Source organism: Choloepus didactylus, chromosome 9 (assembly GCF_015220235.1).
Source record: "Choloepus didactylus isolate mChoDid1 chromosome 9, mChoDid1.pri, whole genome shotgun sequence".
In the NCBI taxonomy this organism is placed as follows: domain Eukaryota; kingdom Metazoa; phylum Chordata; class Mammalia; order Pilosa; family Megalonychidae; genus Choloepus; species Choloepus didactylus.
In genome coordinates this window covers 128,002,287-128,024,094 of record NC_051315.1, presented here as the reverse complement: position 1 = coordinate 128,024,094, position 21,808 = coordinate 128,002,287, and the positions used below count along the sequence as shown (strand labels likewise).

Here is a 21,808-nt window from a genome sequence, read left to right as displayed (position 1 = left end):
CCCAAAGGCCAAGCATGGGAGGCAGTGTGGAGCTGTGGGAAGATCTAAGCATGGAACGAGCAGCCCTGGGTTGAAGACATCACCTCTGCTAGAAGCAGTACAATGTCACAAGTTATGGGACCTCACTGACCCTTTACTCAACTGGGAAATGGGTGCGAGCACTTAGCTGGGGGTGCTGGAAGACCACAGCTCACAAGGGGCCCTGGCTTGCTCGATGAGCTCCGGCCACATGGAATCGTCAGCCCGTGTCCACACTGCAGCCATGCTGCTCCTCGGTCTGCCATGGCCTTCGGCTCGCTGGTGCCCACTCCCTTTCTCAAGGAGGTGTTCCACGAGTCTTACTTCTCCCCAGGCTGGTCTCCCTGCGTTGCTGCCACAACCCCACTCTCCTCCCTTGGGGCCATGTTATTCCAAGCCCACGGTCTGATGCCTCCACCTCCCTGTCTATGATGCAGGTGCCATGTGAGTCCTGCTTGCTGCTCCGGTGCCTGGAGGCCGAGGCCTGGCACAGGTAAGAAGCTTAGTTCCTAAGCTCTGCACTGGGTAACTGAGACGGCCAATCCAAGGAACACGGAGGAAAAGGCAAGACATCAACCTGCTTCCTTTTGGATGTTTGGGACAATGCCCTTTTCCATACGGGGAACTGAGTTCTCCATGTTTCCACAGCCTTCCAATTAACAGCAAGAAAACATTCCATCCTTGTTATTTGTGGATTCTGTATTTGCAAGTTAGCCTACTAACTAAAATGTACTTATAAGCCCAAATTCAATACTCGTGGTGCTACCGTGGTCATGGGTGGACATGTGCAGTGGCAAAAACTCTCAGTAGTTGCCAACGTGCACATTCCCAGCTCAGGTTGAACATGGCGATGCTCTGCCTTCCAGTTTCAACTCTGAGACAGTAAACGAGAGTTCTTTTTGTGATGTCTTTACTGCGTTTTTCTCATTTTGAGGCTTTTTGTTAGTGATTCTGCTGTTAAAAATGGTCCTCAAGTGTAGTGCTGAAGTGCAGTCTAGTGTATCTAAGCACAAGAAGGCTGTGGTGTGCGTTACAGAGGAAACATGTATTAGATCAGCTTCGTTCAAGCATGAGTTATAGTGCTGTTGGCTGCAGGTTCAGTGTTAATGCAACAAGATATACTAAATAAGGTATCTTTAAACAATTTAAACAAAAACAAACATAAAACAAGGTTATGCATTGATTAGCTGATAAATATGTTATGACCAGAAACTTGCAAGAACATAAACCTCTCTTTCTCTCCCTAGAAGCAATGGTTTTAGTTTTCCCTAAATCAGTGTTCAATGCAGCTTTATAGAACATAACTACGGTGACTATATCTGCTCAATGGTTTGTCACACTATCGTTTAGGAGTGACTGTTTAGGGGAGGGATCCATTGTTCTATGCACAGATACTTACTCTAGGTTTTATTTTTGTTTTATTTAAAGTTTGGTTGGGGACAGGAAACACACACACACACACACCTCACAGGTTAAAATATCCAAATAAAATTTACTGCAACTTTTGTTAGGATTTAATTTGTGCTACAAGACATGTTGCATAGGAAACAATTTGAAGCCCCTGAGGAAAAATATCCATGGTTTAAGGTGCAACTGGTTTTGTTTCTTCTTTGGGGAAAAGGTGAGCGATGACTTCTGGAAAAAAGTGATGGGGAAGAGTTGAGAAGCAGAATTTAAGGTTATTTCATGTGCTGATTGGGGAATGCGTGTCCTGGTTCTTGCAGCATAAAATGTTTCAGTGTTTTTTGCTTGTTTGTTTTGTTTTTTAGCCTGTTGGCCTTCAGAATCCGAATCAGTAGATGTATAACAATGTCTGGGCCCAATAAGAGATTATACATTGATTATACCGAGTAATTAATACAGTTCAAGAAGGCGGATTTAGAGGAGGAGATCTGGGGATCCCAAATGGCCCAACACCACTGCAGACAAATACAGTGTGTTCCTGGGGGTCACCTCACTCTATTGATTTGTCAAATATTTCCCCAGTTCTGTCTCTTGCTCCCTTCTGAGATGTCACAACTGCTAGGCAAAGAATTCATCAAATGTGGATATACCTGCACATATCCGTATTTATCTACAACCCTAAAAGTTCAATTTATTAATGCAACACTTTGCCAGGTCCCTGATTTTAGGGGGGAAACAATTTCAATTTACAGAAAATGTCATCGTGCTCAGTTAATCTTTACACTGGCCCCCAAAATGGTTCTCTCTTATACCATCCATTTCCAAGGATACAGGGTACCAAGAAGGGAGAAGGGTTACATTTTAGATGGAACGAAGCGGGGAGTTTGGCAAATGGCAGAGGTCCCTGTGGCGTGCCAGTGCATGTGTTAACTGTGAAGTGAACCACGGTATTTACAGGGGACATGAGAAAGTTTGGTGGCCGTCGCGGTTGTGCTCTCTACAGGAAGAACCCACCTGCCTCCAAAGGAGAAACATGACAATGAAGTCATGGAGCTGCAGGGGCCACCTCACTCTCCGATGGCACTGTTCTTTTGAACAACTGAGTACACACAGGCAGGGGCTGAGGTTCTGAGCTGAAACAGCCCCAAAAGGAATTCTGACTCCCAAATGCTTTCTAATCTACTGGCAGAAACCCCTCAACAGCACCTAATCGCTATTGTCGGGATTAACTCTGCACACTAACTCTCACAAAAGATTCAAAGGAAAAGGTACAAGGGCAATTAAAATAAGGGGTGGGAGTAGGGCCTAGAGCACTCTCACAAAGAATGGATATCAGCAATCCTCACTGACCGAAAACCACTTTTCCTATGTGATTTACCTTTTCACAGGTACAGAGAAAAGAAGGTCCAACACTCAAACAATTGCCTTTCTGTCTAAGTGATGAAATGCAAAATGTGGCTGGGGATCAGAAATGCCCTCGATGACCTATAAATACATATTTACATCTGTAACATAATTTAAAAAGGTCTTTATACAACATAAAAACCTCAAAAGCATCTGTCCCCATCAAGTGGTTTTGTTTTTTAACCTACAATGCATTAAAAAATTAGATACCACCTTCTCCTATGTCCCCTCCCCCCATACTTTAAAAAAGTGATTTTAAATGTAAATTTATACTTAACAAATAGAAAGCTATTTGATTGGCAACGACCTGCAGTAGGAAATCCCTTCGGCCTCCCTGGGGGGAGAGAAGGGTGGAGAACTGCGTGTGCTTGGTCCTTGGGCATAGGCCCAGCCTGGAGGGAGCCGGAATCTGTCTGAGCAGCTGCTCTGCAGGCCTCCCCAGCTCCACGGCGACTGTGGGCATCCAGCGTGGACCGGCAGAGAGGGGGTGCAGCCCAGAGCAGCAGGGAGGGGGGCACGGTTCAAATCACAAGGTCGTCTTCGTCCACGGAACTGAAGGCGGCTGCTCTCAGGATCTCCAGGCAGTTCACCAGGATGAGGGTCCCCGTGAGGTGTTTCCAGCGCTTGGTGATGGGGTTTTTCATCTTGTCCAGGCCAATGTGCAGCTCCTGGATGACATCCCGGTAGCTGTCCCCGACCTGGTGGCTCCAGGTCAGTAAGAAGTCGTATGCGGGTTTCCACATGGCCTGGGCATGCAAAATTAGAGGGGAGGGGGGAGAATGATTAGGGACACTGAGAAGTTTGTTCCTTTGGTTGCTATTTATGCCATTTCCTTAAGATTGAAACAGATTCAAAAAGAAAGGGACAGAACTACCTCTGTTCTGGGCCAGCCCCATGTCAGAGGGAGAAAAGGTATTTTGTGCAAGATGAGGTACACAGTGAGTGCAGGCTGCACCAACAGGAAGGGGTTCTGCTTCCTTGCAATCCCTTTTCTATCCGTGCCTCCGTTTAGCAATTCACTGTGTCAATAAAGGATACCCTTCATGCAATCTTGGGGCTGCCTGCTTCCTCGGTCTTGCAGGCCTGAGTCATCCTTTCCGAAATCTCACCAAAGTCACCTCCACACACAGATCAGAGCACAAAGGTTCTCTGTGCAAGAACCTAGGCACGGCAGCTGTTGCCAAAGTTACACGACAGACCAGCTCTGCACCCAACAGAGTTTCCGGGTAGAGAGCCAGACTGGAACTGACCACAACGGGCTCTGTTTAGGCATTATCAATTTCACTGCAGATAATTTAAGATCAGAAGGTAGCGGGGGACGGGATAGCTCTGCTGACGGTATCCCAACTCCACATTTCACAGCAGAGAGGACATGTCATCTGCAGAGCTCCAGCTCACAACAAACCATCCCAGCAAGGCTGAGGCTTGCTTTCGCTTGCCGAGTGCCCCACAATAATGCTATAAAGCAGGAATTTTTGTTACTGCATTTTTCAGGTCGAGGGAGCAGAGGGACGGAGTGGTTAAGTAACTAAGAAGCTCGGCGACTGATCCGTTAGGGGCCAAACGACCTAGTGGACGGAAGTGATGAACGTGCCTTCTGTCCCCACTCACCTCACTGTCCACGACCCCGCTCCTGTCCCGGTGGGGTGACTCGTATGCATCCATCTGCTGCTTGGAGACCTTGGCGAGCTTTTCGGCCAGCTCCCTCCAGCGCTGGGCCACCTCGACGGCTGTGGTCAGCAGCACAAAGTCCTGCAGGAGTCTGACCACCAGCCCCTGGCAGTCCATCCTCAGTAAGGCCTGTGAGGGGGAAGAAGACGTGAGGGGGGCCTGTGGTGGCACATGGAGCCCCAAGGCCAAGATGGCGCTGAGCAGGGTGGGGGCCCCCTGCCCTGAAGGGACTGAGAGCTACTAAGAGTCCCTGAGCTCCAGCACTGCCAGGCCCCACGGGAGGGAGGAGAAGAGGTGACCTGCCGGGTGGACGGGGCCTCGAGTCGTCCACCCAGTCCTGCTTCCACTGCGGAGGCTGGAGAGAATGTGGCGCCCATCGCCAGGGCAGAGTTTGAAGTGCTGACGACCCCGGCCGGGTGGGAGCACCCCAGTGGGCAGAGGAGAAGTGCGCTGGTGGCTCAGATTGGGGTCTGGATGTCAGACGGAGACCTGGGAGCCTTCGGGTTTGGAGCGACGGCACCATGTGGAGCGCAGGACTCAGGGAGAATAAGGGCCAAGGCTGAGACTCGGGGTGCACCGCTGAGAACAACATTCACCAGGTGGGAAAATCCACAGGTGCCGGCTCCACCCAGGACTGTGGAATGACCGGAAACATTTTTGAGAATCCATAGGATTGCTTCCTCGTCGAGGCTGTGAGAACTTTCTAGCGTGTCTTGTTACCAGGACTGGGGGACCTTTGACTGTGGAGGGATGTGGAAGGGGAGAGAACACCCCATCACCCCGAAGGAGGCAATGGGACAGACCGCCCCGCTCGGGGAGCACGAGTCCAGCTCAGCCACCGACAAGCCTGCAGCCACCTTTGGCCGCTGTTCCCAGCCAGAGAAGGGGCCTGGGTTACATGGCTTCCACCACACGGTTCAAGGACCCAATGCCTACTGCTTCATGTCAAACTGGGGCTGAACTCACATCTCTGGCTTAAAGAAAAAAAAATCAGATCAGGCACACGCAGGCCAGCAGGCCCACCAGGCTGCCAACGATTTGCCACCCAGAATTACATTTTTGCAGTTGGGTGTCATGTAAGTGCATCTGGCACAATCCCTAATTATAAATGGGGCCAAACAGCATGAGCAGTGGTGCGGCTCTGAGCTGTGGCCCTGCAGCCGATCAGAATGACATTGGCCAACAGGGGTCCGAGGTGGGTGAGAGGCCCCTGGTCTCCGCCCTCCTCCCCTCTGCAGAGAAAGATTTTCCCCCTCACTCCCAGCCCCCAAGCCTCCTGCAGCTCGGCACATGCTCTGATTCCTCCCCTGCAATGAAAGGACTGGCTTCCCGGGGAAAACGGGCCTCAGCGGACCCCCAGGATGGTTTCGGAGATTCCCCTGGGTGCTCCGACAAGTCTGAGGATCAGAGCAAAGGATCTGATCCAAGAGTAGAAAGAAGTCTCCAGGGTCTGCCGTTCTTTCTGTCCAAGCACCTGACGTCACTTTAGGACACCTACAAGGAGTATGGAGAAAAAAAGGAAGGAAGAGAGGGAAGGGTGGAGGGAGGGGAGGAGGGAGGGAGGCAGGCTCCCAAATTTGGCCAAGCAGAGCTCCTTGAGCATTCTCTGCAGACTAGTTTGTGCAGATTGATGGACATCTGACAGTTATTTTAGACTGCACCTAACATTCATCTGATGTTTATTCAGGGGAGACCAACAATACAAAGGAAATGGTGATTTGGGGGTGACTCTAGGTGCATCAGCTGGAGTGGGCGACTGAACATCTTTTTGATTGGATGCCTCAGCTTCTCAACGCCTGTAATTTCAAACAGCTTAATAGGATGCCGTCCTGGATGTGAGAGATTTGGCAACTGGCTACAAATGTGGTTAGCCAGAAGAGAGTCTAAGACCATGGGATCCTTTTCTATTTTGTACGAAGTGTTTCCTATGAGCCAGGCACCAGGCTCACCTACTCCTCGGGTCACCTGCGAAGCAGGCCCTCGGCTCGGCCTACTTTACAGATTGAGTGAGGGGCTCCACACCCACTGAGGGTCTAAGCCAGAACTGCTCCCAGGCTGTGGGGGCTGCCTGGCGTCTGTTTTACAGATTCGTGGAAGAGATGCCCACAGATGCCAGGAGGCTTGTCTGGGGCCCCACAGCACAGAAGGATGAGGTGCAGGCAGAGTCGGATTTCTGGGCACCCGGACTGATGGCCTCCCCAAGTCTGTGAGCACCACATCGCATCAGGAATAGAACCAAACAAAATACTGGTCAAGACTATGTGTCTTTGAACTCTTTACACATTCTAGAACATGGCCGGTTTCCACTTGAATTTCAATACATTCGAATGAAATGTTTACAAGTATTAAACGTTTCCTACACTTGTGCTTTCCAAAGAAGAGTGGATAGGTATGTGTCCATGCGTGTGGCGACGGGGGATGTGTGATGAACTGGCGGGATTTCAGATTTTAATTTTTGGGGTGTGCTGTAAGCCCCAGGCACACCGAGGCAGGAAGGTTCTCCCCCAGCCTTGTCCGGCCATGTCTGCTGCCCCAGGAAGGACTCCTGGACGACGAGAGGGGTCTGCCTCAGTGCCCCCAGAGTGCAAAGCAGCCGTCACTCGCACCCCAGCACACCTGTGGGCAGTGTGTCCAAGCACACAGCTCCGAGGACGGCTTTGTCTTCCAGGGAACGGAACAGCGTGTCCCAGCCGCCTGCCGACTGGACTCGGCCCCGGCATGAGTGACCACAACTGCTCTCCCCAGGGGCGCTGGGCCCAGGACACGGAGGCCCTAGGAAGTGCCAACTGCTTGCTGGCCCCTGAACGGCCCCCACTGGAAACAAGATGGCCTGGACCTGGCTGGACCAAGGTTCTGTTTCTAGAAGCACTTCGGCTTTTGGTGAGCCCAGCAGTGGTTAGCTCATTACAAAGCTGCCCACATCATCCACAAGGAATAATGCATACATTTTTTTTTTGAAGGGAAAATCTGGGATACCCACCAAGTATTTTAGCAAAAGGAAATTTTATGGCAGGGATCTAGCTTGGGGAATATTTTCGTCTATTGCTTCCTCTTTAATGTTTACAAACAACACACACACACGTACACACAATGTACCAGCCAACACCAAAGAAAACACCAAAGAAATAAAGCACAGTGCTTTTATTCCAGCTGGAACTTCACTAACTTGACTGAACTACATTTTGAGTCAGGGGTGGTCAAAGTTTTTCAGAAATGGGCCAGATTGTACGTTTTCTTGGCTTTGTGGGCCATTCAGCCTCTGTCACAACTGCTCAACTCTGTCGCTGTGGCCAAAGCAGCCGCGGACAATACACCAACAGATGGGCACGGGCTGTGTGCCCAGAAAACGTCATTTACAAAAACAGACGAGCCAGAGAATGGCAACCCGTTTTCCGAGCTATTCCTGAGAAAACACAATGGAGTGTACCGCTGGGTTTGGTTGTGCGTTCACTCCACCCCTGCCTCCACTCCCCACCCAAAGGGAAGCCACCCCGCACGCGGTCCCCACGGACAGAGAAGGACCCAGGCTGCCGGCTCCTCTTTCTTAGTGACGGGCAGGGGAGCTGGCTGCTTGGCACCGCCCGGCGGAGAGGCCTCGGAGACCTAAGTGCTCGGCTGTCAGCTACTTGCTCCCCAGAGGGCAAGGCTGTCCTCCCGACTCATCGCTAATCCCTTCCCCATGTCCCCTCCAGCTCCCTCCAGCCCCCAACTCCCCCATCTTTTCTCACTACACCCCTTATTCCCATTAGCTCTCGAGTCTCATGTTTCTTTATCCCCCCTCCCCAAAAAATCATCCTCCCTTGATCGGTGTCCTCCAGGAACTCTCTCCCTTTTTCTTTCCCATCGAAACTTCTCCAGAGAGCCCACAAAGCATCTCACCCTATTTCCTCAGCTCCCCTAAGCTGCCCGAGACGGCCCTTGTGCGCCTTCACTTGGGGCTCCCTTGCTGAACCCCACAGCTTCACTCCTGCCGGCAGCCCCGGGGCGGTGGCAGCTCTTCCTCTGGCTTTCAGGCCACCGGGGGCTGTTTCCACCCACACCTCTCACGGTTCCTGCCCCTTCCCTTCCCACCACGGGAGCGGAGCCCACACGTCTCACTCGTGGTGGCATCCCAGACGCCACAACAGCCTCTGGCCCCAAAGGCACGCTGGTGAGTGCAAACATCTCCATCCTCAAAAGAGCTGGGTTCCTCAGTGCTCCGTCTGCATCCTCCTCTCTGCACCCACAGCCGCCCCACCCCACCCGACACACACGTTCAAGATTTGGCTACTGCCCAGATCCACACAGGTCCACAGCTCGAGCCAAACTCTTTTCTTCACTCAGTGTTTTCCTAACTCACAGTGCAAATAAACGTCCACAAGGGGTTTTTGAACACACTCAGAAAAGCCCTTCCAAGTCCCACAAAGGACGTAAATGCCCTAAAAACAAAACACACTTTGTACTTTCCCCCTTTCATAAAAGAGAATGAAAATGAAGACCATGACACCGAAACCCAAAGCTTCTGGAACGTGATTGGGGAGCTACCACCCACCACGGCTCAGTCCCCTCGCCGCAGCCACAGTGCCCGCTGGCTCTTCTGGAACCTTCACTACTTCCCGTCACCCTGAGGCCCTGCCCTCCCCGATCTGACACTGGTGACCACACAACAAACCGATGGGGGCTCAGGTCTCTGGAGCGGACCTAGAGTTGTACAGAATATTGCCATCAGGAGATAAAGACAACCACGCAAAGACGTGTCTATGTACAAGGATGTACCTCATGGCAACATCTATAAGAGTGAAAAACACCATTTTTCAGACACCAGGAACCAACAGCACATCCCACCTGGAGTGATGCAGGCTACACATCACGGCACAGAGTGCGATCCGGGCACACTGAACAGAGAGGACAGCTGAGGGAACTGCCCGGATGGCAGAAATCCTGTTTAATTTAATGACAACAACAGCACATTTCCGAACAACACAAACAAGGCTGCGCCGACACCCCAAACTGCTAACAGAGCTTATCCCCAGGAGAGGGGCCTGGAAGGATCTTTCCCTTTCTGCTTTTGTTCTTCTGAACTGTTAAGAAAAAATCAATTCAAAAAGAAGCATACGCTGCTTCTACAAATACAGAAATCAATGAAGATTACTTTCACTCCCTGTGAAACGGAAACCCAGACTGAGCCAAAGCAGCTGTGCAAACCCAGAAACCCCTGAAGCTCGGGGGAGTAATGCCAATGTGTGCACGGAGTGACCGCTGACAGCCGACGGCCTGCGGAGAACGCACCCCGGCTTGGTTTCCTAGGGCTGCCCTAACAGAGCACCACAAAAGAGGTGGCTGGAAACAACAGATATTTATTCTCTGATGGTTCTGGAGGTTAAAGTCCAAAACCCAGGTGTCTGCGGGGCCCCGCTCCCTCTGAAACCTGCTGGTGGCTGCTGGGATTTCTCGGCTTGTAGAGGCACTCTCCCATCTCCGCTCCATCTTCCCAGGACCTTCTCCTTATGTGCTGGTTTGAATGTATTATGCCCCCCAGAAAAAGCCATATTCTTGATGCAATTTTGTGGGGCAGACATATTAGTGGGGATGAAGTTGGAATGTTTGGATTAGGTTGTCTGCCTGGAAATGCGCCCCACCCAACTGTGGGTGATGACTCTGTCCATGGAGGTGTTGGCCCACCCATTCAAGGTGGGTTTGAATTAAATTACTGGAGCATTAGATAAGATCAGACAGAAGGAGCAAGCTGCTACAGCCAAGAGGGACACTTTGAAGAAAGCACACGAGCTGCAGATGAGAGACAGTTTGAAGACGCCACTGAAAACAGATTCATTCCAGAGAAGCTGAGAGAAGACAAATACCCCAAGTGCAACTAAGAGTGACATTTCTGGAGAGAAGCTGAAGCCGAGAGAGGAACGTCCTGGGAGAAAGCCATTTTGAAACCAGAACTTTGGAGCAGACACCAGCCACGTGCCTTCCCAGACACCACTGACCATCCTCCAGTGAAGGTAGCCTTTGTTGATGGACACTTTATGGCCTTAGGACTGTAACTTTGTAACCAAATAAACCCCCTTTTATAAAAGCCAATCCATTCTTGGTGTTTTGCATTCCGGCAGCATTAGCTGCCGGACACTAGTCACAGTGGATTAGAACCCACCTCAACACAGTGTCAGCTCACCTTAACTTGAAAACATCTGCAAAGACCTTGTTTCCAAATAAGGTCCCATCCACAGGTACCAGGTTATGGCTCCAACACATCTTTTTGAGGGGACACAATTCAACTCATAACACGTCCTCTGTCCCCGCTGACCACTCAGAGCACAGAGCTGGCCTCTGCGGAGGCAGACGGAGGGCAGATGGCTAAGGGAATCTAGGCACACGCTCCTTTAGGAGACTTCTCACCTGGCACCTTTGATTTAATCACTAGCTCCTATCCCAAGGCTCTGCTAAAAATGAACTGCCCACTCACTCTTTCATCAACAGCAGATTTCAGGGACCATATGGGAATTACCTCTCCATGTGCAGGCCTCCCGTTCTGCAGGATCGACACTCAAAGGGAAAGTGCCCACTGACCATGGCCTCTAGCAGCCCAGAGCCTGGTGGAAGTGGCACGGAGCAGCGATAAACACGGACTTACAGCCAGGCAGACCCGGGCTCAAATCCCACTGCGACTCCCCAACACTTCCCCTAAAACACTTAAAACCTCCCCTAGTGAAGAAAGCGCAAGTATGACTTGGCTTCATGCTATTATCCTATTGCCCCCGCCATCATCCCATGTTGAATGCCCACACATTCACCCCAGACTCCGCCATCACAAGCCTCTGATGTACCCCATTCCATGTTATTCTGCACCCTGCCCTTGCCCCTTCTGCGCCCTCTGACCTGGCTGCCTTGCCTCAGTGGGTGGGCTCCTACACACCCTTCACGCCTCAGCCCCACAGTCCCCAATGACCTTTCCTTGGCTCCCGTGCACACAAGGACCCATTCTCATTGGGGCCCAGCATACCTCAATCATGCACTACTGTGACTGTCTGTCCCCTCTGAGTCTTCCTTATGTGAAAACCCAGCCCCTAGCACCACCCCTAGGCACCCAGCAGGCAGCAGACGTCACCTTCCAATTTCAGCACCCATTCCACTGTCTCCCCGGCCCCCAAGTCCCCCCTCCAGCCCAGAGCTCCCCAGTAGATGGCTCAACAGCCTCTAGCACTTGGACCCCAGGGCCTCTGACCACCCTGGCTCCCCTCGTCTGGGCCCACGTTCAGCTCGGTCTGGTGGGCAACATCAGCGTTGGATCCCCACCTCCTGCCGTGACAGGGCTGCCTTCCGATGCAGAGCTCAGTGGTCCGGACAACGGGGGCACTGTCGACTGCAATCACGGCGCAGACGAGAAGAAAGAGGCATTCAGGGAGGCCTCTGGTTATGCAAGACACCTCTCGGATCCGCTCTGATGTGACACACACACTGGACAATGGAAAGTGGGAACATGGCCAAAGGACAGAAGCACGGAAGGCCACAGCGGAGCGTGTCCAGCCTGGATTTGCAGTCCAGGCCACAGCTTGCGCTCACTCATTTGTTCAATCATCAGATATCTCAGCATCTCCCATGTGCCAGGGTCCTTTCTCCTTACGGCGTTTGTATTCAATTGGGGTAAGAATAAGAAACAAGTAAACAAGTAAGTAAACCAGATTTCTGACTCAAAAAAGCACAATGAAGATACTAATACAAGAAGATGAAACGGAGGATGGCCCTGGGGCACAGGTTGCTCTTTCTAGGGTTCCCAGGAAAGGATTCCCTAATGGGATGCCATGGGAGCTGGGGCTACGTGAACTCAGGGCTTGGGGCGTCCGAGATACAGAGAAGGCAGAGCGGCTGGTGCACAGCGGGCAAGGACGGGCGCCCCTCGGTGTTAGCTGGGTGGGGAGGGAGCTGGGTCAGAGCAGATGGGCCAAGCAGGGTGGGGTAAGGAGCCCGGGCCTCATTCTGCTGGCAGTGGAGAGAGAACCAAGTGCTTCTTTAACTATTTTTTCCTTCCTCTCTCCCTGCAAATGTACTGACTGTGATGGTCAATTTTATCTATCAACTAGGCTAGGCTACGGTACGCAGTTTTGTCAAACACTAGATGTTGCTGTGAAGGTATTTTTGTAAACACGGTTGACATCTAGTCAGATGACTTGAAGTAAAGAAGATTGCCCTTGATAAGGTGGGTGGGCCTCGTCCGATCAGTTGAGGGCCTTAAGAGCAAAAACCGAGGTTACCTGGAGAAGATATTCTTCCTCGAGACCACAGAAGAAACCCCTGCCTGTGTCTCCAGCCTGCAGGCCTGGCCTGCCATACAGATTTCAGATTTGCCAGCCACAAATCACACAGACCAATTCCTTAAAAAAAATCCTCTTTGTGTGTGTGTATATATCATCGGTTCTGTTTCTCTGGAGAACCCTGTCTGACATTATCCAAAGCCTTTACCCCTCATTCACTTAAAATGATGTTTCCAAACAAGGAATCCTCATAGACAGAAAGAAAACACCCTTACAATTGGTGTGTCTGTGGGGGGGTAGTGGGAGTGGTGGGTGGTCTGGCTGTGGAGGGGTTGGGTGTATCACCACCCAGCAGTCTAGGGATTTTTAAATCCTTAGAAATAAAACACCTGGTTTCCAGGGACTCCTCCAATATCCTGGGCAAGTTGGCCTGTGGGTTCTAGACATTTGGTGTCCACTCAAATGCCCCTGCGCACCAGATAAAGAAACGCCAAAGAGGAGGGGAAAACTGCAAAACCAGTTTCACATGACGACCACAAAATCTAGCCTCACCTCCGGGCAAGGTCAAGTTTCATTTTCTCCTCTCTGGAAGCCTGAGGTTGCAGATGAGAAGGGGCTGCAAGGGAGGAGGGAGGCTCTCTCTCTCTCTCTCTCTCTCTCTCTCTCTCTCTCTCACACACACACACACACACACACACTCACACACACAAACAGCCCCTCACCCAGAATTACCCCAGGAAAGCCAACTGAGAAACCATTCACCGAGAAAATCCCCTGGGTTGGAAAAAATGGGAGTTTGATAATTCAAGTCTTATAGGGGGAAAAAAACCAAAAGGAAATGGATATAAAACTCACCTCCTCAATCATTATTTTTGCACAGCCGATAAGGAACTGTTTGTTTTGCTTTTCACCTGTGCCTATTCAGGTTGAACCTTTTTTTTTTCTTTTTTTAGCGGTCACCAAGGAACAATCAGTACCATTTATGCCCCAGGAAAGCAGGTAATCTCCTAATCAATGGAGAATCTCGGTTTCAGGGCTCTCTGCAGAGGGACGCACACCCCAGTGCCCGCCGCTGGCTCCATCGGTGAAGGCGGCGAGGCAGAGCAGCTGTGGCACACGGCGAAGGAAAGCTATTCTGCAGGTGAGCCGGGCAGGTGCACTCTGAACTGCAGGAGGAGGGACAAGGGGCAGGAGTCGAGCCTGTGGGTGAACCACACGGGTGGCCCAGGGGAGGTTTCCCTGCTGCCTCCTCCCCCTCATTCCCCTTTCCCTCCCCAGCCGTGACAATCTGGCTTCTTTCCCACTGAAACTGCCATCACCAAGGCCACCAATGACCTCCTGTTTGCAAGGCTGCCCATCTGCCCGCCATTTCCATTCACCGTTCCCTTCCTCTGGGCAATCTCAGGTTCTTGTTCTGCTTTGAGCTTCTGGTACTTTCTATCAACATGTGCCACCGTTAAGGAGTCTTTTGGGTGCGTCCTGCTCCCCACGGGGCTGCAATGCATGCTCCCTGAAGTTGGTGGTCCTGTGACAGTGGGCTGTGTCCCTCTGTCCCCCTGGCTCCGAGGCGGCAGCTGAGAGGCGGCGGTGGAATGTATAAGTCTCAGCCGCACACCTGTATCAGAAGCACCTTCATACCCTTTGACACACTACTGGCTCACCTGTTCAAGACACATGTGCAGAAAGGAGACAGAGCAGCCCGAGACTGCTATCCCTAAGGAGGCTGCTTGCATGGTTGGCGTTTGGGGGCATCTGGGAACTGGGATTCTGGGGGAGTTTCCACCATTGTAGAATAGATACGAGCGGCTTGTGCTGAAACTGTACATTGTGGTCATGCCGACACCTGCTTTCCTTCTGGGATCCTGGAATTTGGTATATGCCAAGCAGAGGGTGCCTATGTGACCAGCCCTGATTGGAATCCCGCATACTGAGTAGATGACACGTCGTGTGTTAGGATTTGTTTCTGGGGAATTACACGGGGGCTGTGTGACTCCACCGGGAGAGGACGCTAGAAGCTTGTGCCTGGTTTCCTCTGGACCTCGCCCCAGGTACCTTTTCCCTTTGCAGATTCTGCCACGCATCCTTTTGCCGTAATAAATCAATGCCATGAGTACGACTATATGCCGAGTCCTGTGGGTTATATTAGTGAACCAACCAATCTGGAGGTACACAATGTACTTCCAGAAAATGGCAGGTATTGGGTGGAAGGAGGGGAGGCAGTGGAAAGGCCAGGGAACTGGGGCAAGAAGGGCTGTGCAGGGTTGGTGCAACAAGAGAGAAGCATAGTGACAAGGTCACAAACATTTTCCCATAGGAGTGAAAACCAGTGACGCATCCACACAGGATGGGGGAGGGAATCTGCGTCTGTCACAGAAGGAAGTCAAGAGAGAATGTCTAAAACAGATGCATCCATGGTTGCCAAGAGGAGGAAATTATTAAGCTTCTCAAAGGTAATGAGCAGCATTGGCAGCTAAGACAGGGGGTGTGCCTGGGGAAGGGCCCTGGTCTGTCACGGGATTTGAAAAGGGCTCAGTCAATCCTTCCTTGTTGGCCTTGCACCAGGGTATATATAATAGGGTGCCATTTACTTCCCCCTTTTAATTCTTGAAACTATAACTGATTGCAGCACAATTCACAGTTGTGTTTGCAAAATGTAGGCTGTCCTCCCCCCAACTCAAGCAAACAAAAGTAGGGGGAAGAGGAGCCAATGGCACAGAGAGAGGTTGGAGGCTTCAACTAAGACAAGGACAGAAAATGTCACGTTGAGATAAAGTGAGATTTTTGGGGTAGTGGTCCTTAAAACTTCGAGTCACACATTCTTTGAAATTTGTTCTCTATGTGCTAAATTGTACTTTGAAAGTTATCACTGTTAGGTCTATATGTTAAAGTTCACAATAAAAAAAAATGCATTAAAACAAATAAACAAACGAAAAATGACTTTGAGTCCCAGACCAGTTGGGAACCTGGGTAAGTCTGGATCTCTCCCACTCCTCCACCCCCTTCCCCACTGGGCATCCCGAGGCCCCATTCTTGGCCCTCAGAGGAGCTCACAAATTCAGTGGGAAAAGGAGAGTGATCCCCAAGGGGGCTCTCAAGTTTTTGGGGGTCCTCTGAAAACTGCCTGACAGGTCCTGACTCTCCATGTGCACACTCAGAACAAAGGGGAACGTATTTCAGGAAGCTTATGGATGCTCTAGAGATAAGCCACAGACAGCATTCTGGGGACACCTTACACCAGAACCCACACGTACGTGCGTCAGGGCAGGGCTGAAAGGCTGGGTGGGCCCCTCCCTTCAATCAGAACACCTGCCAAGCACTTACCATCATGAGTTCCTTCTGAAAGGACTTTCTGTCTTTGTTCTCCATGTTGTTACAATCCTCCTTCAACTTTTCCAGAACAGATGCCACCCGCTCGGGCTCACTATCCAATTCTGCCCGGCAGAAGAAGGTGAGCGGCAGATTGGTATAGCCCAAGGCGTCCGCAAACACACGCCAGCTGCTGATGTTCTCCATGAGCAGGGTCCTCACGGAGGCGTAGATGTAGGTGAGGAACTTGCAGGGTCTCAGGATCTGCTCCAGCAGCATCGCGGTGCTCAGCTCGGGTCCGGAGAAGAAGCTTGGCTTGGCCTTGCCGACCACCAGCACGTTCTTGGTGTGCACGAGGCCGAGCTTCCCCTGGTAGTAGCCGATGTACCACTCCTTGGTCCAGAGCTGCCCCTTAAGCCTGATCTTCTCCTCGCTGAGCAGGGCGATCACGTCGCCCTTCTTGTACTCCAGCAGGTAGTGGTTCTTATTCTGCCTCACCACGGTCTTGAGCAACTTGCCAAACTTGAGGCTGGACACGGGGCGGTCCTGAAACGTGGGGTACTTCGTGGTGGCAGCGAATGGGGACAGAATTATCTTCCCCACTTCGTTCTTCTTGAGAAACCTTCTCTGCCCAGACGGTTTGATGGCGCTTTTGGGTGGCGGCTGCGGGGTCTGGACACAGAACTGGGTCAGGATGGTCTCCTGGTCGTCTTTCACCTGGACCCTCAAGGTGAAGTCAGAGAGCTCGTTGGGGTTGTGGCAAGTGATGGGGAATATGAGACGGCTCACCTTGCCCAGCTTCATCTGGAACCCTCTCACCACTTTGGCTTGCTCACTGGCTTTGACTTCAAAATTTGTCATGTTGGAAAACATGCAGAGCTTGAGATCTTGGGGCCTGGACAAAATGAACTGGTGCTTGCCCCACAGCTGCAGTGCCACCGGGGCAGGGCTGGGGGCCTGGCGGGTGACCTCGCTGACCAGCAGGGTCTTTGGGGCACAATCATGCCCAAAAAGGGTCACCACAGTTTTGAAAGATGGGTGAATGTGTTTGGGACCATAGAGACCCACCGTGACTTTTTTATGGATGAAGTCCCATACGGTGGAAGGGTAGAGAATGTTTGGGCCATGAGCAACAATCGCCAGGTACATACAGGGTTCCAGGTTCTCCAGCTGCACCTGGACCGTGTCCCCATAGCTGTAGGTGAGAGGGATGGAGACATATGGCCCTTCCTTTGAGTCGCTCCTTAGGCACTGGAGGCCCACTGTGCTTTTGCTAAAAATGTCATTTTTCACCTCGGCTGAAACTTTCATCTCCAACATGATGGGAGTCTTCACTTCCAGGTTGCTCAGCTTTACCTCCAACACAGGGCTGACGCTGCTGCATCTGTCACTGTTGAGCTCCAAAGGAGGGTCCAGCAGAGCTTTCATGGAGATCTGCTGCGTTTCCCCGGGAGCCACGTGACTTTCGGGCACATGGATACTGATGTTGGTGTCAGGAAGTTGCACGGCGCCCCCGGAACTCTCCAGCTTGCACACGATGTTGGTTTCCACAGCTTGGGTCTGGCCCCAACCGGGGCTCTGGCCAAGCAGGTCCAAGTCATGGCAAGACCGGGCCAGCTTCCGGTGGTTCAGCCAGGCAGTTCGAAAATCCTCCCGGCTCTGAAATTGCTCAGGGGCAGGAGATTTCAACCCAGTGAAAAAACCCGACGATGCGGGAGCGTCCGACTTGGCTTGGAGAACGGAGAGTTCGGACAGACTGTAGGAACGTTTGCTTCTAAAGAAGGGGTTGTCTCGCTTGGCCGGCTGATCTGCATTAAGCTGATGGGTGGCTGGAAGCTCATCAAAGATATTGCCGGTGCTATTGGTGGTTGCCGAGCTGGATTCGGTGAACGAGGATGTGCCGGTATCAAATAAGAGCAAATCCACAGTGCTTTTGGGATTCAGCTCATCCAGGCTGGGCATCGCCGGCACGTTCCCATTCAGAAAAGGGTTTGTTTGTGTCCCATTCCAGAAAGGGTTGTTACTGTATGCTTTGCTTGATCCTATCTTTTCCTCTGTCCATCCTCCAAGCAAATCTAACTCCTTCGCTACTTCGTCTGGGCTGTCCGGAAGATTGTCAATCATCCCACTGTCACTCAACGTTGAGTTACGGTAGTTTAAGGGCTGTACGTAGGAAGAAGGGATGTAGCCCATCTCCGTGGTGTTGTGTGCATACCACCACTCACCGCCTGATGTATCCAGGACGTAGAGGTGGTCACCCTTGGAGAACTTGAGGGTGGTGAAGTTAGTCGGGCAATAGTCCTTGATTGCGATCACTTCTTTTGCATTCCCAAAAGGCGTGGGATTGTCCACGAGCAAGGCACTGGGAGAAGGCACTGTGCAAAATACAAAGAAACAGATGGTGAGAGAAAGTCCGATGGGGGCTGCAGAACATCTTCCAAGACCAGGGGAAAGGGGATTGAAGGAGCCAATGCTACAGACGACGACAATACCCTGGGCACCAACCAGTTCTTTTTCAATGGGACTGGTCCAGTGTGAAATTTGATGTCATCCACCTGGCCTACGAGCTGGCTAATGACAGAGCTATTGCTGCCCCACATTCCATCACTTTCCGATCTGTCCACCTAAGTCAAGTTGCAAAGGTCATGAAGAAAATCTCCGGACCAACCCCAGCCATGGGGAACATCACAGTGCAATATCTAACATGTTTGTTGTTCACCTGGACCCCAAATTTTCATCTAACTTCTTACCAGGCTGAAGAACTGCTAGGTTGAAAAAGAACTGACTGTGATTTACTTTGAAAATGCACAGGCATGTTGTGTGTTCCATGGGTCATGAAGCTGAGCGGTCTGGAAACAAAGCCTCAAGAAATCCCTCAATAATGTTTGTGAGCTGATTCCACATTTTCTGCCTTTAACCCAAAATACATACATAAATGGAGGGAAGCTTCCCTAGACAATCAGGTCTGCTTCTTAAATTTCTTACCAAAATCTTTATAGAGATGGAATAAGATTTTTTGAGGTCTGTCTCTTTCAACCTCTTTTAAATGATCATTCAAAATAGTAACGTGGAACTAGACCCTCCCACATGCCTTGAAAAACCAAAGCCTTCATTTCTGGTTGTGGTTTGCATTACTCTGAACAGCCATTTGAGCAGTCTGAAAGATCCCATCACTTAAAAAGTGAACCATTCTGTATGATTTTTCTGTAAACCTACAACTTCTCTAAAAAAAAAAAAAAAAAGTTAACTTGTGGTTCTTGGCATGAACCTGTGTGTGTTACCAGTGCAGACAGCAATTCCAACACAGCGAAAAACAGTCATCTAAACAAGTCACTTGAAATCTAATGGATACGAGTAAATAAGTATTTTCTCTGCCTCCCATGCATGAGAAAGTATATTTAGAGGATGAAACTAGTTCTTTTGGATGGAAATAAGTCCATATCACTTCTCAGGGCCCCCGTGCCTATGTCTTGTTTTAGAGGTTGCTCATATTCTGGCTTCTTGTAACAAACTATTGAGCCAAAGGAAACTTTTTTCCCAGTTGCCCACCCAAAGGAGCAAAGGAAGGACTGTATTTCTAGAGGAACTCTACTTATATATTTTATAGACTATGATTAAGTCAACTGGGACCCAATTCCATCAGGGTGGTCCTCCAAAAAAGTCACCTGCCAGTTTCCCTTTCCTTTGGAAGGAAATAACGAAAATTGCCTTTCCTCGGCAAAGCCTGAGGAAATAAAGTAGGAAGTGTCTACTTATTTACCTTGACTAGGTTATAGAGATTCACTTGAAGACTGTCACCTACTATCCTCCCGTGAAAATTCCACGGAGCCTCAGTGGGGTGTGGCGGAGAACCTAGTTGTGTGACCTACAGGGTCTGAGACTCCTCATGGACGTGATGGAGAAAAAAGATCTTTCCTCGAGGGGCTGTCTACGGTGAGGACTAAATGAAATGATGCCGATAAAGTGCTTAGCATCACGATGAGCAGCCCACGGGAAGGAATCACTGAACGTTATGTTAAACTTGACATCTCCAACTCCCTTCCGTTCCATAGCACTTAGCACCAACTAATCTATCATGTACCTCACATTTCTTATGGTTTTTCAGGGCAGGGCCCCATCTGGATGTAGGCTCCATTAGAATTGGTTTTGATCACCATTGTATCTCTAGCAAACAGAGCCTGGCAAACTGTAGATGCTCAATAAGTGCTCATGGAATGCATGGCCACCTTGGCTGCTTGCAGCATCCAAGAAGGTATATGGGAGGCCATGTAACTGCTATTGGATCAAAGTGTCGGCCACAAGTAAAGCTAGAATCCCCCCGCTACGCAATCATGCAAAGACAAGTCGCTTAGCACTGAAGGGAAGGGAGTGAATAAAAACAGGGGGGTAAAAGAAACAGTGTACAAGGGAAGGTTGAAAAGGGAGGAGGTACTTCAGGCTGTGGTTGGGAATAGTAGATAATCTGAGCTCATCTCTCCCCCTTGTGTTGGGAGTCCTGGTCTCTGGTGATACAAGCCACCTTTTGTTTCCTTGACACATTCCTGAAAATGTCATATAAAAATGAAAAGCAAATGAAAATTAAAGAAAGCTGGCTGGCCATCAAAATCTTGTCAGCGTCACTCAAAAGGTATATCCTCCTTATGATCTCCCAGAACAATTCCCTTACAGTAAAATTTTTAAAATTAAAAAACCAAAGCAATTGCACATGCTTTGTACACAGCCCTAGAAAGTGTCTCGATGCCAATTATCACTCTAGTTTCGTCAGACTGAAGAATGCAGCAGCTTTACTGAAAATTCCAAGTGCTCTCCTTTGGAACAGAGGCTGTAACACATTTCACCCGAGGAGCAGGTCATCTGTCGGGGAACAGAGCTCCTTCCATCAGGACCGCCGTGCAGACGGAGAGCTCCCTTCAAGGGGCGGCGCTCCATCAGACGGCCACGGGGACGCCAGGGAGGTGCTTCCATCCAATCAGATGCCAGAAAATCCCTCTCGAATTCCATCATAATGAATTCTGAGGAGCGCTGCCCTGGTTCAGAGTTACCTTGATTTTAATACCAAAAAAAACCTCCTTGCACATCAGGAAGTTCAGGGTGCTGAATAATGCATTTCCCATCTCTCTGCCCATGTCCTTATGCATGCAGAAAAGCAACTGGGGGCAGCAGATTTCACAGCAGATATTTTGGCTGGAATAAATTCCCACCTTGAAGCCTCTCTCCCATTTGAGACTTGGGTGAGGCTGTCTGGGTCAGACACTGGGGTCTCCTGTGCCCTGACCCCCAGACCTGCCCAAGACAAGATTCTCCATCAACTCCCCCAAAGCCAACCAAGCTCCTGCTCACCATCAAGGCCGTCTGCTTTGTTTTCCTCCCCCAAATGCAGGATCCTTTTAGGAATAATAGCCAGCACATTTCCCCCAGATCATTTTAATTTTAAAAAATTCAGCACTCTCTCTCCATCTTTTAAGATACTGGCCTAACCATGCAATTGATGCCCACATTTTCTCGCTTTAACCCGATTCGTTGGGCTATAAAGAAAACAGTGTGCGTCACCAAGATAACTCTGCTGTTATCTTACTAATAAAATCTCACGGCTTCCCTTGCTGATCTTTTAAATGTTCTAGAAGCTCAGGGCTGTCAGCACAAAGTTAAGACAGGAAGAGGAAGAACTTAAGGGTAAAGTGGGAGGGGAGAAGCTAGTCAGTTAGAAGGAGAAAAACACAGTGGATATAATTTTTAGGACACCAGGGTAGAGGGCCACAATCTTTTCTAGG

At 50.4% G+C, this 21,808-nt stretch overlaps 1 protein-coding gene across 2 annotated transcripts in view; it reads right to left on the bottom strand.

Moving 5' to 3' along the window:
• Positions 1–1,490: 1,490 nt before the first annotated feature.
• Positions 1,491–21,808, bottom strand: part of SH3BP4 (SH3 domain binding protein 4) — a 114,301-nt gene continuing 93,983 nt past the window's right edge. For both annotated transcript variants that reach the window (XM_037849636.1, XM_037849637.1), the window contains 3 exons: positions 16,053–18,412; positions 4,438–4,626; positions 1,491–3,572 (listed from right to left, as the gene is read on the bottom strand). In XM_037849636.1, the coding sequence (XP_037705564.1) occupies positions 3,348–3,572; positions 4,438–4,626; positions 16,053–18,412 (2,774 nt within the window). In that variant the 3' untranslated portion in view covers positions 1,491–3,347. The remainder of the gene's footprint in view (positions 3,573–4,437; positions 4,627–16,052; positions 18,413–21,808) is intronic.